General features: G+C 37.2%; 1 protein-coding gene across 1 annotated transcript in view; it reads right to left on the bottom strand.

The window, feature by feature from the left end:
- The window catches only part of LOC124722303 (plexin-B), a 968,210-nt gene that overhangs the window by 14,327 nt on the left and 936,837 nt on the right, over positions 1-17,046 (bottom strand). Inside the window, exons 12-17 of the mRNA XM_047247485.1 lie at positions 15,958-16,378; positions 13,163-13,305; positions 11,096-11,229; positions 5,182-5,530; positions 2,782-2,935; positions 304-489 (exon numbers count right to left, since the gene is read on the bottom strand). Of these exons, the coding sequence (XP_047103441.1) occupies positions 304-489; positions 2,782-2,935; positions 5,182-5,530; positions 11,096-11,229; positions 13,163-13,305; positions 15,958-16,378 (1,387 nt within the window). The remainder of the gene's footprint in view (positions 1-303; positions 490-2,781; positions 2,936-5,181; positions 5,531-11,095; positions 11,230-13,162; positions 13,306-15,957; positions 16,379-17,046) is intronic.

Genomic DNA, 17,046 nt, shown 5'->3' with positions numbered 1-17,046 from the left:
ATGCATCGATGAAAGCTGTGGCATAATATGTATCCAGAAGTTGTAATCAATATTAGTTCTGTTGTACCATGACAGGACTCAAACAGTTTCTTTGCAGATGTGAGTAAAATTAATTGCTTGTTGGTGGACAGTTTATGTTGAACAGTGACTGTGTGATGTGGTAGGGGTTATGTAATGTGGTCTATGAAAAGAAAACAATCAGGAAAGTATAAGTGCAATATGTACTCGATTCATAAATTAAAAAAAATTAATACTACATACAAGACAGACAACTATTATAAATACAGTGCCAGGATTACTTACAGTTCTGACAGGATTGTTTACAGTTTTCACTGAAGCTACCATTCTGTCGTGTGATAAGAGACATAACAGCAGATTCCTTCACTCCATAATGAGAAAGAGTGTTTAGCTTCTTCCAACCACAGTGTGGTTTAGTTGTCAGATCTTCATCTTGCAAGGTCAGATGTCCTCCTCTCCCATGCCGCCATTCTAGAAGTGAATAATTAACAATGAGTAACAAACAAAGGAAAAATATATATTCTGACTTTACATTTTACACATCTGTTCATAGCAACACATAGAATGCATCTCTTAAATGTATACAAAAATCTGTGAAACCTCTCATTTTCTACAGAAATGGAAACAAGTTGTTTTGATCAGTCTTGTATAGACCACAACTTACAATTTCAACTTTGTTTGTCTGCCCCTTTCTGACAAAAATTGAAATAGGAAGGGATTGTGGTGAAATAAGAGATCTAAGTTTTTTTCAACCTATGGAAAATGAAATGAGGCAAAAATCTCTAGGTTATCTGCATGATTACTGTTTTTCATAAACTATTGATTTATTTTAAAATCTGGTATTATTTGTAATTGTAGGTTTCAAACTAAAGTAAATCTTCATACTGTTGTAGCTATTATCCAACTACATGAAAATTTTCATTTAAAATTAATAATTTATCTTTGTTCTTCTCTGTTACAAATTTCCAGATTAAAAATTTTTGGCGTTAAAGACCTGGAGTTGGTGAAAAAGGAGACTTTGTGTGATTGCAAGAACTGTCAAGATGCAATGGTGGCTAGAAGCCAATGTGTTCCTAAGAATGGTCTCAAGTAACAAGAGTAACAAATAGGAAGCTTCATGAGATTTCAAGGGGATGATGATTATAATGATTTGTGGAAACATAGCAGACTGAGGTAGTGGTGAGGTGAGCCTTTGAAACAGTTTGTAACAAATCCATAAATAAATAAATTGTAAGATCATTGCCACTCAAGTCATTGCTTCGAGTTTCAGTCTTTGTCGAACAAAATTATAACCCACAACATATTTTCAATTTTGTTCTTTATTTTATACTGACATATCAAGAGAAAATGGTTTGGTAGCTTGATGGGAAATGTTAGATTACTAACAATACAGCATGGGGTTTGATTCCCCATAGGATGACTAATGTTCAATATTCCATCAGTATAGAGATGATCCGAGATGATACTACAGAAAACCTAAAACTGGGTGATCAGAGGGGATTTTAAACCTACTCCTCTCACTAAAAACAAATCCAAAACTCTAACAGTTACACGTTCTCACTTACTTTTGACCCTCAGCTGGGACTACATTCATCCACGCCTAGCAATGTGTAGTGTGATGTTCAAATTAACCTTGTGGTTTATGAGTGTTTTATATGCTTATTAAAATGACTTGTTGGTAGTAAGGAAACCAGGACATAAAAACAAATACATGTGATACAAGAAAAGGGGCTTTTCATGGGTAACGTATATTTCTCAAAATAAGAAGTGGAAAACATGCACAAAACAATAAATAAAAAGGGTGAAATTATAAAGCAGTATTCGTAGACAACAAAGCAGGATGAATCAATTAACAAGGATGACACATAGCTTAATGTTTCTTTGGAAAAGTAAATAAATCTGTTTATCAAAAATTGTAGTGAAATCTTTAGGAATAAAATAAATAAATGGCAACTGAAAGTAAAAATGAAAGAATCTCTACTGGCTACAGACGTCTCTATGATCTCAGAGACACGTTCAGGTGTAAAGCTATATCATATTCTGCCAAAATGAAGATCTACAATGCCGTTATATGCCCCAATGTCCTCTATGACACAGAGAACTGGACACTAACTAAAAGAGAACACAAAAGCTCCTTACATTTGAAAGAAAGGCTATGAGAAAGATTTTGTGCCCAGTAAAAGAAGGAGATACTTGGAGGGCAAGGAAGAATAACAAAATTTATGAGACCATGACCCAGTCCAGCATTTTACAATATCAAAAGAGCAGATGACTCCAATGGGCAGGTCATGTAATCCACATGTCAGAGACCCAACTTTCTAAGCAATGGGAGGTCAAAATTAAGAAAGGTGCAGTAGCTCTGAATGTATAAAACTGGAAGGAAACAGAATAAGACAGAATACAGTGGAGACTGACTACTGATGCAGCACATGGTGTAAAGGGCTGGTGACTACAGGATAAGTAAACAAGTAAGCAAAAAAAGTGGAAAGCAGAGGAAAATGGTGAATTGAAGAAACACACATGTCTAGAAAATTTTGTATACTGGCACCAGCCTAATGAAACAATGATAGAAACCAGGATTTTTAAATTTTTTTTAAGTTAGTGCAAGAGAACCCAAAAATTTAGCACAGTGAACCTACAACAGTTTCACCAAGTACTCATCAAGTTCCGGGGAAAGTGAGTGATAACAGATTTAATATTTTCTTCATATGTTAATTGCATTGTATAACACCTATTAATGGGTAATACGTATTTTTTTCATACCTAAATCAACTTCATGGATTGATGGCCTCAGTGAGAAGGGAGTATTCTTGTAAAGTGCATCTAATATTTTGGATTTAACTTGGCTTATGGTGTCACAGTCTAAAACTTTACATTGAATCTTTTCATCTATCTCATCCTGTACAACATGGAGAGTCTGAAATAAACAGAAACAAGTATTAGTTAAAAAATGACGAACTTCAAAAGCAAAAGCAATTTGTAGCTTAGACTAACTTATGATGGGATAGCGTCACAAAATTATGTAAGTTACCCTACTACAAAATGATATTTGTCTTATTAGGTACAGGAAATAAACAGAAACTGGCAAAATTAATAAGGGAACTTCAAATACTAACTGCAACCATGTCTTCATATTCCCAGAGATCTTCAGAAATATCCAGAACTATTTTCCATGGAAGATGTTATAAGGTGTAATTTTAATATTCAAAAACTGCTGAGAAACATATTTTCATGAAGGAGAAAAACTTGAATTGAAATAAATTCTTACAATATCTTACACACTATTCACTTCTTTGTCCTTTTTGTGGCCTTTCTTAATTACCTCTCAATTTATTTCTGTGAAGATAACAGTATTTTCTTCTAGTGGACTCTAACTTCTTGTCACTTAATGATACTCATAGGGAAGTCACTGTTCAGTAGAACAAAAAAAGTAGAATTCTGCAGATTAATCTCCTTTTGCTCATCAGTTAAGAATACTAGGTACATCTATGTCACAGTCTGTACGGTCAACTTGGGATCAAACACTGCCACCAGTCCTGTGTTTGATGATGATAAGAGGAGGAGTGTTCTCAAACAACTGGAGTTCTCTTCCCTCCTTCTTCTTTTAGGTATATTGTTCATGAACTACTATGAACTACAGTAATTTCAACTGTTTGTCCTATCTTTTCTTCCACAATTCCATCATCATTTCTTGATGTTTTTCTCTCTCCTCCTTCTTGCATTTTCATGTTGGAATCTTGCAATTTCTTCCTGAGTGGGAGATTTGCCTCAACATCTTGTGGAGTAGTTTGGAGTTCATCCATATCCCTTCCAATTTTTTTGTACCATGTGCTATCCATTCTTAATTTACTGAAATAAGTGGACAACCTTTTTGTCAGTCTGTTGGTATTCATCCTTTAGATATGATCATAGAAACTTATTCTTCTTTTCCTAATGATTTCTACATTTTTTTCAGTATGTGTATAAATGTCACTATTACAACATCATCTGTATTGTGTTTTCTCTTCAACTGGTCCCAAAACTTTCCTTAGTGCTATTCTTTCCATGATTTCCAGTGTTTTTATCATTGCCTTTATGTTTAGAGTTATTCTGGGTGTTTTACTGTAGAGTAATGTCTAAGTTAACCACTGAAGACGATGATTTTTTTTAATTATATACATCCTCAGTGAGGTAGTATGCTGTTTTCACCTTATTAACTCTTCCTTTAATGACTTCCTTCTCCAAAATGTCTTTCTTAGTTATGTGGCTGTCTCCATTGAGCCTGAAAGTATAACTAGGTTGTCTGAAAATGCTAATCAGTCTATTTGTAGATTGTCCCTTCTGTAACCTAATATAATGACCTCTTTGATTTTCATTTTATGACTATTTCTAGAAGGCAATTAAAGAGCAGTGGGGAGAGACCATCTTCCTACCTGACTCGATTTTTAATCTCAAAACTTCTACAAATTTCACTTTAGAATAAGTGTTTGTTGGCGTTTGCTTAATCAGAGCTGTGGGTTTGCTGTCTAAGCCAAGTTCATTGAGAATTTCAAGCAGTGAGTTCCTGTCTTGCTAGCAGTAGCACCTTCATACCACTAAAAAAATCTGTTTCTCTATTTTCTACCCTGTGACTACAAGAATCAGATGAATGCTTGCTGCATGTTCAGCTGATTATGTGAACCCCTTCCTCTTAAGCATGTACTGCTGTGCGCTGCCAAAACCTTCTCACATAAAGTATCTTCACAACAAATGAGTTTCAAATATAATATATGCTGTCATTACGTTGTTACTTTCATAAATGTATACATTTTGGATGAAGATGTGCAAGTTAAAATTTTTAAGATAATTTTGTATGGACATTGCCAGAATGTACATCATGAGCCAATGGTAGCAGTCAAGGGCTTATCAAAATAAAATCTTCTGCATCCAAGTTTTCACAAGCAAGATGGGTTTCTATTTTTGAATTAATGCTATGTCATTCTTTATGCCAATTCCATGTCAAACAGTAGTGGCCTCCATACAATACATTTACTTACAATAGCGTTTAGTCTATGCATAAAGAAACATTTAGTTAATTGTAAATCATGAGGAACAAACACAAACAAAATCTGTAGTGGTAGGTATAATAGAAATTTGTCTTGTGACAACTCTGATATCATCATAACTTACTCAAAAGACACTTACCACGACTCCATGATCAATCTGTTCCCTAAGCAGACGTTCTTCAGAAAGTGAGTATCGTGCATCATGAGTGATGGCATCTACTGGCCCCTTTTCAATCTGATGTTTAATAGCTTTAAACAACAAAAAGAGGGAAGAACCAGCGTAATCTTTCAGGTAATTGTACATACAGAGAGCCATCCAGTTGGTTAACATTTTTTCAACAACAGATTCAGTTCTTCGCAACATCAGCTGTGGATGTTTCGTACAAACAGATTTGTCAATCAGTCTTAACAGCAAGCTTCTAAGAATGTCAGTTGCATATTCCATCTTCCCCATGAGAACTACCATTAATAAGGAAGCCACATTGACCCTGTGAAGGAAGAATACACTGTCAGTATCACATAATACGGGTTCCACTGAAAGAAAAAATCCAGACAAATTACACAACTGTTCTTCCATCACAATATGGCTGTGCCTACTGCTAACACGGTCAGGTTGCTGGAAACTCACTGGTTAATACCACAAAACATAGAAAATGAATACTATGAAAAACTTTTCTTTCGAAACTTCCTGGCAGATTAAAACTGTGTGCCCGATCGAGACTCGAACTCGGGACCTTTGCCTTTCGCGGGCAAGTGCTCTACCAACTGAGCTACCAAAGCACGACTCACGCCCGGTACTCACAGCTTTACTTCTGCCAGTACCTCGTCTCCTACCTTCCAAGGTTCGCAGGAGAGCTTCTGTAAAGTTTGGAAGGTAGGAGACGAGGTACTGGCAGAAGTAAATGGCAGATTAAAACTGTGTGCCCGATCGAGACTCGAACTCGGGACCTTTGCCTTTCGCGGGCAAGTGCTCTACCAACTGAGCTACCAAAGCACGACTCACGCCCGGTACTCACAGCTTTACTTCTGCCAGTACCTCGTCTCCTACCTTCCAAGGTTCGCAGGAGAGCTTCTGTAAAGTTTGGAAGGTAGGAGACGAGGTACTGGCAGAAGTAAAGCTGTGAGTACCGGGTGTTGAGTCGTGCTTCGGTAGCTCAGTTGGTAGAGCACTTGCCCACGAAAGGCAAAGGTCCCGAGTTCGAGTCTCGGTCGGGCACACAGTTTTAATCTGCCAGGAAGTTTCATATCAGAGTGAAAATCTCATTCTGGAAACTTTTCTTTCCTTAGGGGCCCTTCAGGTGGTAGGTGGTATTGAGAATTGTCAACTCATAAATTTTACTGCAAACATCATAATGATAAACCATATAATAATACAAGGGCATGCTGAAAAGTAATGTCTCCAAACTTTTTATTTGAAAACTCTTATGATTTTTTAAATAAAACAAACTTTATTAACATTGTACATCTTATTCTTCATGTCTACATATTTATTTATTCATGAACATAATCTCCTTGACATCACACACATTTCTCCCAATGAGAGACAAATTTGTTGGTACCGTCACTGTAGAATGTTTAACTTTGTTGATGGAGGCACAACTTCATCTCTGCTTGCATTGTTTCATCATTATCAAAGTTAACTCCTCAAAGGTGCTACTTAAGTTTTGGAAACAGATGAAAAGTAGATGGGACCAAGTTGGGACTGTATAGAGGATGATTGATGACAGTGAACCCAAGGTGCCAGATTGTTGCAGATGTCGCAGCACTTGTGTGTGGTTTGGCAATATCATGAAGGAGAGGGCACTATGTGTGGGATTCTGAGGGTCTCTCATGCACTGACATAGTTATGTTACACACCAGCATGTTACATGCTACATTTTGAAGTCCTGTATCAGCAGAGGGCTGCTATTTGCATCAGCAAAATGGAAAAGTCAACTGAGTAATATGCATGACACATAATATATCACCTGATATTGAGAAAAGAATAAAAGATCTGGATGCATTAGTTTTCAGCATATCCTCATATGATATCACAATGATGATGAAAGTCTTGAATGGCATGCAAGAATTCTAATGTTTAACACAATGAAGACACTATGTCCCTTTGTAGGCAATGTCTCTTTTTAAAAACAGATAGTGTTTGCATGATGATGATGATACAACTTACAGTGATGAAATGAAACATGTGTCTGACATTTCTGGCCAAGAGACCAGCCTATTGAAAGTCTTTCTCTTTGATACCACTGTGGCGACTTGCACATTGATGATGATGATGAAACAATGATGAGGACAACACAAACACCCAGTCCTGAGCAGAGAAGGTCCCCAAAATCAATTAGAATCGAACCCAGGGCCCCATGATTGAGTGTCAGCAACACAACCACAAGACCATGAGCTACTGACACTTCCAGTGATAATGTACAAAGACAAACGTGTTGTTCTGAGAAAGAGATAAAAGTTATAAGTGAAACTGAGATAGTTTAACATTTATCACTGATCTGCTGGCAATGATAAAACTACAAGTACCTTATCTATCTGTACAGCTTGTACACAACACTACATTCACAACAACTGTTTAAAGTGGCATCCCCAACTTCTATACAGGCATTCTAATGTCATACAAAGCTCTGTTATAATTGTTCAAACAAATCCAGCAGTGTTTGAACAATGTCACAGGCAGCAAAAATTCTTGCCAGGATATATTCTTCACTCTCGGCAGGTGTCGAGTAAATAAGACTTTTTTCATGATCCTCAACAACACAATCATGTGGGGTCAGGTCAGATGAATGAACTGACCACAAAACAGGATAGCTTCTTTCTATCCACAATTCAGGAAAATTCTGACACAGGTATTCATGAACAAGATATGCAAAGCAAGCAGGGATTTCAACATCAAAGAACAAGTAGGACATCATCCAAAAACATCTCTCAAAATAAAAGTGTGCTATGGTACAGTGAAACAGAAAGGAAGCAGATCAGGCCCATTAACCAACTTTTAAGTACATCTGTCCATGAGTTCGCAGCAAATATGTGTTGATCACGTTTCACAGTGGTACCATGGGGATTCACAAAGTCCCACATATGACTGAGAAAAGCACCTATGCAGGAAAATGAGAACTGACCATACAGCATTGCAGTGCCCACTGATTCAACACAGTCTGCAGAAGTAAAGGCATCCATTTTCTGTCAATTGAAGTGTGTAGCTGCAGTTCCTATAACACTTTCCATGTAGCACTGTGTGGTGCACTGATATCATGTGCAACTGACTGACTCCCCATTAGATGCTCCTCATCCTCATGGGGAAGAATTACTTCTGGAGTCTGTATAGTTTGTTGTCCTCAGTTGAAGTATTGTGAAACTACTTACCCTGTTTCCATTTACCTCTGACAACTTCTTGGTATCAGGTATATGTCAGATGTATCCTATGTGAGACTTTATCTGAACAGAATATCAGCTTCCCAACAGTTTTCGTTTGCTTCATCGTGGGTGATCTACTGTACACCGTAACCTATAAACACAGTGTGCAATCTTCCCAACCTTTACATGAAGACTGACCATGTCCATGCACACATCATGCCATGTGAAAAGCATCAGTGATGTTGCCTATCTGAACCACTCATTATATATACTTACTTGTTGCTAGGATTTACCTACCTGCTAACTATGTACATAAAAAAATCAGTTAGTTACAGCATACAAATAACGATTTGTTGATTCTCATATCCCACTCACAGATTTATCCCATGACAGTTCTGGTTTCATAACTAATTACTTGAGTGTTTCTGTACCAGGGTTTTTATCTTAGATTGAGGGATAATGGAGGAGGGTAAATGAATCGTCATCACAGTAAAATTTTGTCTATCAAAATTACTTGGTATGATGACTACCATAATACTATGCCTGAAAAGATTAATACAATCGTGAGTAAAACCAATACATGAATAAAACCAGTTTTCAGTAACATACCTCTTAGTTTCCCTCCAGCACACTAGACCTTTAGCTTAAAATGGAATGTGATTTATAAAATGTTTCTGGCATGACCCATATGTACAGATGAAGCTTCCGTGAAAGAAAGGATAATTTAAAGAAAAAGAAAGAAGTGCCACAAGGGATAGCAATGGTCAAAACTATAAGAAAAGATCCTGTAATGATTCGCATGGAAATCAATATCCGTGGAGATATGGGCCTGTTTGTTCTTTCATTCTCATCTGTCTGTTACATAAACTGGACACTGTAGGCAGTGCTGCATGCTATTATCACACATTGTGACACATCCTGCAGCCTTTCTTTGCAGTGAATCATGCAATCTTTTCAAATATATCTCACTCCACTCAGAGTGCATCACGTGCATTGGTCACATGCACCTGTAACATCTGCACATTGTTGATGGGTTGGGCATAGGTCAATGTGTTTAAATGTCCCCATAGCCAGAAATCTGGTGGATTCAGGTTCAGTGAATAGGGAAGCCACTCTATTGGACCTGCTCAACCAATCCATCATCCAGGAAATGTTGTGGTACTGTCACATGATCCTTAGGAAATGGGATGGTGTCCAAATGTATGTAAACAATGGTCAGTGTTTTTCTTCAAGGTTAATGCTCTCCAATAGTGCTGGTAATTCATCACACCGAAAATGGTGATACACAGCACCTCTTAGTCAATCCAGAGAAGCATATGGCTCTATGAGTCTGTCACCAACAGTTCAAGCCCACACATTGCTAATAAAGCAATCAAAACACCTCACCTCCATGATTGCTTCGAGATTGTCAGCTGCCCATGTGTGTGTATTGTGGTAACTTACTATGCTATTTCCTGTAGATTCTACTTACACAAGTAAAATGGGCCTCATCTCAACAGGTATTGATTTACACACATATCATTACAGTAACTTTACTTCTGGTTTTGACCAGTACTCCCTCCTGGATGAATGTGAGAATTTTTTTTGGACACCATGTATGAAATCTAATTTTCATCCATACAGATCAGAAGCTTTGTGATCTCTAGTGAGATATGTTCAGAAGCTTTCTGATCCCTAGTGAGATATGTGGACTCTAGACTAGGAAATCCATTGCCTGTTTTGTTGAAAGGGTTGCACAGTTTTGGATTTTGGTCCCTGTAAGACAAATCAGGTAGCTCCCTTTGAAATTAATAATGTCTCTTTTTTTCATTTTTGAAAGGTTCATTTTTGAATGCTTTCTGAAGGATGATTGCATAATTGTGAAGTTGTTTATGATGACTTTTTGTCACATTCCATTACCACCTTTCTGAATCCTCAGGTGGCTCCTACAAGTCATCTAATATTCAGTAATTTTCCTTCCATAGTTCCTGCCCAACAGTGCTAACTACATAAATGTACTCTGATTATTGAAACTAAGTTGCTTTACATTTGCTGTGCAAGAACAAGGAGAATGAGGCATGAGATTGATTTAAATCATTAATAAATGTGACCTAAGCCTTTCACATAGGCAAACTGAAAATTTTCTTTTCTAGTTTTTCACACCTGTTTTCCATTTAAATTTTTAATAAACAAAGATATATGTTTCACTCCCTGCCTCATCCTTTCTTTCTCTTCTAATCTCTTCTAATTTCCTTATCTGTAATTTGGTTATGATGTAGAATAAAATGTTCTTTCATCTTTTATGGAAGAAAGTCAATGTATCACAAGATATCCTAATACAATCACACAAAGTTCTTATCAATTTGTAAATCATACAGGGCTTGTCCTGGAAAATACATTAATTTTTATAGCATTGCAACTGAATTTTTTCACAGACTTCTACAGAGGGTGCTATTTCCAGGAATGCTGCGAGAACATCACAAATTATAAGAAAAAATTCATATAACCAGATAGAAACTTATTCAGTATCTTCACAACAAGCAGGAAGTGTTAGCATGGTATGAATAACCTATGAATGTGGCCTATCATGTTTTATAAAATACGATACTACATAAAAATCATTCTCAAGTGAATGTCATTTGACTGTGCAAACAGCAAGAGTAATTTTTTTATAGTAGTTAAGTGACAGGTTTATATAGAAACAATTAGAGCCTTACTTGTCACGAATGTTGAAGGATTTCTGCATTTCCAGAGTATCAATAAATGTTAGGATGAAACATTTATTATTGATTAGTTGCTCAAACTGTAACATTGCAGCATCATAATTTGTCCTGGGGCCATTTACCCTAACCTGAAACATAAATATATGATTCCAGTAAACAAAAGAAACTGACAATCACAATAATTATGTCAAAGTAAAAATGCAGTTGAGAAATCTTATTACAAGGAGACAGAATGGCTGGCCAGTAATTACTTTCATGATGCAAAATTCCCAGCAGTGCAGATAGCAACAACAACTAATCATGGTTGTTGTAACTTAAATCTTCCTTTTGGAGGAAAGAGGAGTTTGTTTGGAATTGGTTGGAAAGGGGGACCAAATCACACAGACAAGATTGTGATGGAGCCACCTATTCTGAGAATGTAGGGGACAAGGGTATCACATCTTATCCTCTCAACTTAGGGTTTGAGTTTCATTGAACATACCATACAACTCACCACCAGATTAACTGAAGTGTATAATTTCTTTGATGTAAAAAAATACCAGCCTACTTAAATAAACTAGAAGTTAGTTGAATATGTGGTAAAAAAGCAATCAACAAGATAAATGTGCAGAAATGATTACAGTTACTTAGAAATGAAAGTAAACATGCACATCATGTAAGTTTCAGAGATTCATATGATCACTGGAGAGCCAAGAACTCTTTAGATCATGAAGATGAAATATATACATAACTCCTGATGCCACAGTATATTCATCTTCCAATTCTGAATCAGAACAAGAGCACAATATTAATAACTACTTTTTATACAATTATCTATCATGCACTACCTTGTGTTAAAGGTATATGTTAGTTTTCTGTCACAACAACAATTTATAATCCTTCCAGGACTTTCCATTATCATAAGAAACAAAACTTCTTGAGTATATTTGATTTTAACTCTTTGAAAATATACAGAAATCAAATATAAACATGTACAAAGCTTTTAGATATCACTATTTAATTATAATGCATTTCAAAAAATTGGCCAAACCACAGCAGAATTACAGAACTTTCAGGGCAACTCATACAGGACTAATGACCACTCCAAATTTTAAAAGGTTTGTGATGTCAGTGATGAGAATATTAGCAATGGAGCACTAGTTATGGTGTTACAAAGGTGGGGAAAGGATTTGGTCATTTCCTTTCCAAAACAATCATTCTGGAATTTGCCTTAATTTATGGTAACCACAGAAAACTCAACTCTGGATGGACATCAACAGATTCAAACTTCACCCCTCTTAAATCTGAGTCGATGCCTTAACCACCCAGTGGCTTCACTTTGTTCCCTAGCTATGAATTGCTTTCCCTTTAAGGTATTGCTATATAAAGTATTATGGGCTATAAACTATATAAAAATACTAACACTTGCAGTAGCAATAACAGAAACAAATTTATTTCACTCACAGAGAAAACTGTTAGGCTTGAAAATTGTAAATGGCAGATTGTGTGTAATTATCATCAGTAAGAAAAATGTTTTTCATAATGTAATGAAATGGCAGGGCAATACTTATGTAATTTGTGTATTCTGCTTGTTATGGTTCAAGTCTCAAGCTGCTTGATGGAATACCCAAAACTACAAAGACTGCACATTTACACTATGTACATTTCAGAAAGTGTTTTATTCAGAACAAAAATATTACTCATCAAAATTTTCCTAAAAATTTAATTTTATATTCACTACTGAAGAGTGTTACAGAACAGAAAAGATCATATATTTGGTTGGTTTCTTTCACATGTGTAAATTAGTTATGGTCTGACAGGAAATTAAAAATGTTACATTAAAACTATAAAATGTTAATTACAACTATATGCTGTTTGCATGTTTTTAATCAGAGGAAGCTATTTTACTACTGGCTTCCATTTGGAAAGCAACACCATTATGTGTTATTCTTTACCTGTTTACTTTGCAAGAATGATGTGCTTTCTATAGCAAACAATGAATATACAGAGTAACAAACACATAGTATATGCTAAAGATATATGTTACAAATATGTAAATTTATTTTGTTGCACAAAATTCACCTTTGGATCATTCAAAATGGGGTGGTCACTAACACCGGGGAAAAAAACTTTCATTATGTAGTTCTTATGGTCCAGAGTTGGTATTCCTGAAGATTCCAGATCAGCAGTAAGATCTGTCATATCAGTCTGCAGTTCGGCAAATGCTAGAAAACAAAGCAAGAGCCAAGATATAGAATAACATTTTAAAATTTGAAACTGTAGTAAGAAATTCAAAAGATAAATAAGTGTAAGTTATAAGGTACAAGACAACTTCAAAAAGTACGTTAAACATTGTGAGCTAAGGCTTTCCCAGTGTATATGTTGTTTGAAGGATTCTTGGGTGTCCAGCCAGATATGATCGTTCAATGTCCATGATATTTTGACGAAAAATCGTTCCGCCATCATCAGGTGGTGCTGATGCAATGAGCACTACCTGATGAGGGCAGAACAGTTATTTGCACAAATTCCATGGGCATTCAACAATCATATCTGGCTGGACCCCCAGGAACCCTTTGAACTATGTTACACATAATTGTGGCATGCCAAATAACCTTTATAGATTGCTGCACTACACTTCTGAGTGACGCAAATAAATGGCACCATTTTTCAACGTAGTCACCAAGTCTCTGTAAACAACAGTCGGAGCACTCTACCAATTGTTCAACAACAGAAATCAATGATTGCTGCAAATCAGTTCCTCAACTGACTGGACACTGTCATCTATGGTCTATATTGATCGCCTTCCTTCCTGATCACCTGATCACATCTGTGTTGTCTTGGTGAAATTGTTGGAACCGTTTCACTATGGCTGGAGGTGAAATTGCATACGGTCCATATACCGCAAGAATTTAATGGCAAATCTGTGTGCCATTTAGCCCTTTTGCTCACAAGAATCATACTGTCCCATGTACTTCCACAATGGAGTATGTTTCCAATTGCTGCTCCATTTCCCACTCACATTGTGATGGACTTGTTAGCCATACCACAGCAGAACTGTCTGCAGAAGATCCAGAACATACACTCTCTTCAAACACTGCACCACTCATGTTGGACAATGACCTTCATATAGGCTGACATGGTTACCTTACTTTTGAAGTCCACGCATACACAAAGTTCAATCAAATTACACACACTAGCTTCCTTTTTCACCAGCCGAGTTCCCTGTCCAGCGTCCACATGCCTCCTACACCTTCCTCTCCTCCCCCTCTCCCTGACAATCTGCATCTCCTCCCCCTCTCTTTCTCTGTCCATCTCTTTCTCTCCAATCTATCTCCTCCTGATTCCATCTACCTGTCCATCTCCTCCTGTCCCCTTTCCTCATCTATTTCTTACTGCCCCCCTCTTCCCCCAATGTCCATCTCTTCTTCCCACATCTCCATGTTCATCTCCTCCTGCCTCCCTCCCTACCCACCCACCCAATCTTGGCCCCTCCCTTTATCCATCTCCTCCTCCTCCTTCTCCTCCACAGAGATCCATTTCCTCCTAACTCTCTCTGTCCATCACCTGTAGCCCCCACTTTGCCAATCCCTTTGTGCCCTTTCTCTCCCTATCCATCCCCTCCAACCCTCTTTTCTGTCCACACCCTCCTTCTCTTCCCTCTACTCTGCCCACCTTATCCTCCAGCCTCTGTTCATCTCCCCTTCCCCACTCTTTATGCCCAACTCCTCATCACACCATCTTCTCCCCATCTCTTCCTCCTTTCCTCTCTACCAAACTCCTGCTTCCCTTCTTTTCCTATTTTATTCTCCCCCCTCTCTTCCTACCTCCTCCTGTCCCCTCTCTCCCAATCTATCCCCTCCTGCCCCTCCCTCTGTCCATTGCCTCCCCTAACCATCGCAAACTTCCCACAGCCATACTTGTCTGCACATGTAGCCCCTGCAAAACAGGTCAATAAAGCAGACTAATACTTCATCCACAACACACCTGTTGTGCAGGGCAGCTTACCTGTCGGAGTGTTAAAAAACATTTTTTCCCCTGATGTATTGGCTCGCCCTGCACAGTACGTTCATAAGGCAGGCCAATACTTGTACAATACAACAGGTATATTGTGCAAGGTAGCCTACACATTGGGAACTGGAAAACAGTTTCTTGCTCGACATGTAGATGCCCTGCAGAGCAGAATGGTAAGGCAAGCCGATACTATTCCCACACAACATGCCTGTCATGCACAGCATCCTAACATGGCAGAGGCTGAAAAACATGCCTGTCATGCACAGCATCCTAACATGGCAGAGGCTGAAAAAATAGGTGTTTGCCCTTATCTTCACTCTTACTGGAGCTAGGAGGTTATAAAATCTACAGTGCAAATACTTATGAAGTTTGATTTGTATGTGCCAGATTTGGTTGAAGTTGATGCCGGGTTTTGGGAATAGATACCAGATATACAAACATACAGTACGCATTTTATTACTGAATTAAATATGGTGTCTTGCTGCACTCTATAAAATATATTTGAGGTTGCGATGAAATATCTTTCTTTTGTGAGTAAGTCCAATTAACAATTTAATCATGTTTTTTAGCTACTTTTCTATAACATAATGACACCATTCATATAAAAAAGTTACCAACACTCCATATCTGCTGTATCCTGCTCATTCTACAATCTAAACACTTCGTTAATATCAATGACACTAGAATTATTTAACAGTAATATTAGAGCACCTAATTTATGCAGTATTGCAAAATAGTATCATGATCTTACGTACTGTTTACATAACAAGCACCTCACATAATATTACAGTGACTCCTGCAAACAAGTGCTATTTTGTACTTCAAGCTAGGACACCAAATATACTGTACCATATTTATGTTCTTACCTTGTTTACATTCAGAACGCACATTACTCTCCAGTGTATCCATTTGTATTTGAATCCTTTTATATTCCCTTTCAGCTTGAGTTGATCGACGTCGATACACAACCAGTATGATAATAAATATGAAAATTAAAAAGAAAGAAATTGCAGCAATTCCTGCTATGGCCCATGGCGAAAATGAATATGGTTTGACAACTTCATAACGAAGATAACCTATTGTAAACCTTAGACTTCTCCCAACACGGACAACAACTAATGGGAGGCCTTCATCTGTTTTGATGCCGAGTTCATCTGTGCTCGGAGGCTGTGATTCAGGTGGTGTACACACTAATTGTGTTAAAGCAAGAGACGTCACATTGCATGGTTGAGTTCCAATGGTGACATTAACATCTGATTCGTCACTAGCTAGATTCAAATTCTCTCCCTGAAATAAAAAACAATAAATGTGTTACCATACATCCATACATATTATGCTCTTCACTACGATGATGATGTATGCAAGTCATTTATCAGGTAAAAGAGTATATGGACAAGGACAAAATTTCTTGAGCTGGGACAAAAATGTCAGTGATACGATGAAAATTTGTTTTGTTATATTTGAAATAATGTAATCAAGTGATAACTTTGTCTGTAGAATAGTTTTGTTTCTACAGCTTTTTAAAGTATTAATACACTGGTTTGCAAAACTTAAGGACAAAAGTAAATTTCTTATGATGATTCACTTCTGAGTAATACAGCTCGATGAAACATGGACCATACACAGAAAGAACTACTACAGTATAGCACAGAAGGTAACTGAAAGAAATATACAATGAGATGAATAGAAATGACACTTTATTGAAAGAAAATAAGTACACTAAAAAAGGACATGCATGATTATTAATAGGATGTGTGGTCACCACAGGCAGCAATGCATGCTCTGCAACAAGCTCCCACACTGGACACAAGGTTAGTGAAGTATTCTTGCGGTAGGCACTCCGTGCCTCCGCTAGCATGGTTGACAACTGCTGGATGATCATTGGTGCATGTGAACATACTGTAATAGTTCTTCTCAACTCATCCCGCATGTGCTCCACTGGATTTAAGTCAGGG

Source organism: Schistocerca piceifrons, chromosome X, assembly GCF_021461385.2.
Source record: "Schistocerca piceifrons isolate TAMUIC-IGC-003096 chromosome X, iqSchPice1.1, whole genome shotgun sequence".
Taxonomy (NCBI): Eukaryota; Metazoa; Arthropoda; class Insecta; order Orthoptera; family Acrididae; genus Schistocerca; species Schistocerca piceifrons.
This window is presented reverse-complemented; position numbering and strand designations above follow the sequence as displayed.